We start from the raw sequence: 1,483 nt of genomic DNA, 5'->3' as shown, positions 1-1,483 counted from the left end.
TGTTAGCAATATCTTGATCTCTTGTTTTTTTTTTTTTCTATAGTGTCTGTTCAAGAGAGTTTAGAAAGAAAATTTGGAAAGCATGGTGGAACTATTCCCATTGTACCCACGGCAGAGTTCCAAGACAGGATATCGGTGAGTGTGCTCACCCCACAGTTGTACCACACCATGTATATGGTGAAACAGTTGTACCTTTATTCTAGTGACAGTGCAGATTGGTGCAGCTCTTTGGAAAATGTGAAGTTATTAAAGTGTTCCTGCCCTTTGGTGCTATGATAATCTCCTGTCTGGGAATTTATCCTAAGAAAATAATTCAAAAGAGGAGGAACCACTCCATGCACGGTGATGTTACTGAAACTATGTGTAGGCTGGGCGCGGTGGCTCATGCCTCTAATCCCAGCACTTTGGGAGGCCAAGGCAGGTGGATCACCTGAGGTCAAGAGTTCAAGACCAGCCTGGCCAACATGGCGAAACTCCATCTCTACTAAAAATACAAAAAATTAGCCGGCCGTGGTGGCGTGCTTGTAGTTCTAGCTACTTGGGAGACTGAGGCAGGAGAATTGCTTGAACCTGGTAGGCAGAGGTTGCAGTGGAGCCAAGATCGCGCCACTGCACTCCAGCCTGGGCAACAACAGCGAAACTCCATCTCAAACGAAAAAAAGAAGAAAAACAGTGTAGACAGTTTTTAAATTTGGTTTTATTTAAAGTTCAAGTGAAGGGAAATGGCTGAATTATAATATATCTTATAATACATCTTAGGAAATATTCAGTCATAGTTTAAGAATATATTACAATGGCTAAGTTATCATATATCTTCTTATGAAATATTCAGTGATAGAAAACCGTTCTGAGACGTATCGCAACATGGGAAAAAGTTAAAGGTTTTGTTTTAAAGAATGAAAAAATGCTTTAGCCATTCTAGGTACTAACCATTCCCCTCAGTAAGCCTTCCTTTTTCCTAGAGTGATATCTTTGTTCTGGTCCTTCTATCTGGAATACACCAGTCCCTTCCCTGCTTAAGTGTCACTGCAGTTCTGTGGCTGTCTCTGAAAGTCTCCTGTGTGCCACTGTTTCATACATGACATCCATCCCGAGTGGCTAGTAGTACATTGGAAGGGCTTGTGCTGCTACTGCCACTGCCAGAGGGCTGTTCACCACTCTCTTTGGTCACCCCACTGCCCAGCATATGCCTTGTCAGTTAAAAAAAAAAAAGGGTTCTCCACCTCTCTCTTTCTTATTTCCCCCTGTCCCTGTTTGGCTGTATCAGGACCCACATCATGACCCTGCCATGTTTCCACTGTCCCTCATCCCCCAGCGCCCTCACTTCCCTCCTTATCTAACTTAAATTCCATGCTCCATCATTACAGTCACTCCCCGGTCTTGTTTCCTTCGTCATACTCCCTTGTTAACACCTAAGCCCTGATTAAATCCCAGCAGTCTCTTCCATGCCTCTACCCTGTAGGAGGCCCTGCTGGCAGTTCAC

At 44.0% G+C, this 1,483-nt stretch overlaps 1 protein-coding gene across 1 annotated transcript in view; it reads left to right on the top strand.

The window, feature by feature from the left end:
- Positions 1-1,483, top strand: part of LOC105547344 (glutamate dehydrogenase 1, mitochondrial) — a 39,175-nt gene that overhangs the window by 31,668 nt on the left and 6,024 nt on the right. The window contains exon 11 of the mRNA XM_011990888.1: positions 44-135. Within this exon, the coding sequence (XP_011846278.1) occupies positions 44-135 (92 nt within the window). The remainder of the gene's footprint in view (positions 1-43; positions 136-1,483) is intronic.

Source organism: Mandrillus leucophaeus, unplaced genomic scaffold, assembly GCF_000951045.1.
Source record: "Mandrillus leucophaeus isolate KB7577 unplaced genomic scaffold, Mleu.le_1.0 Scaffold388, whole genome shotgun sequence".
NCBI lineage: Eukaryota > Metazoa > Chordata > Mammalia > Primates > Cercopithecidae > Mandrillus > Mandrillus leucophaeus.
This window is presented reverse-complemented; position numbering and strand designations above follow the sequence as displayed.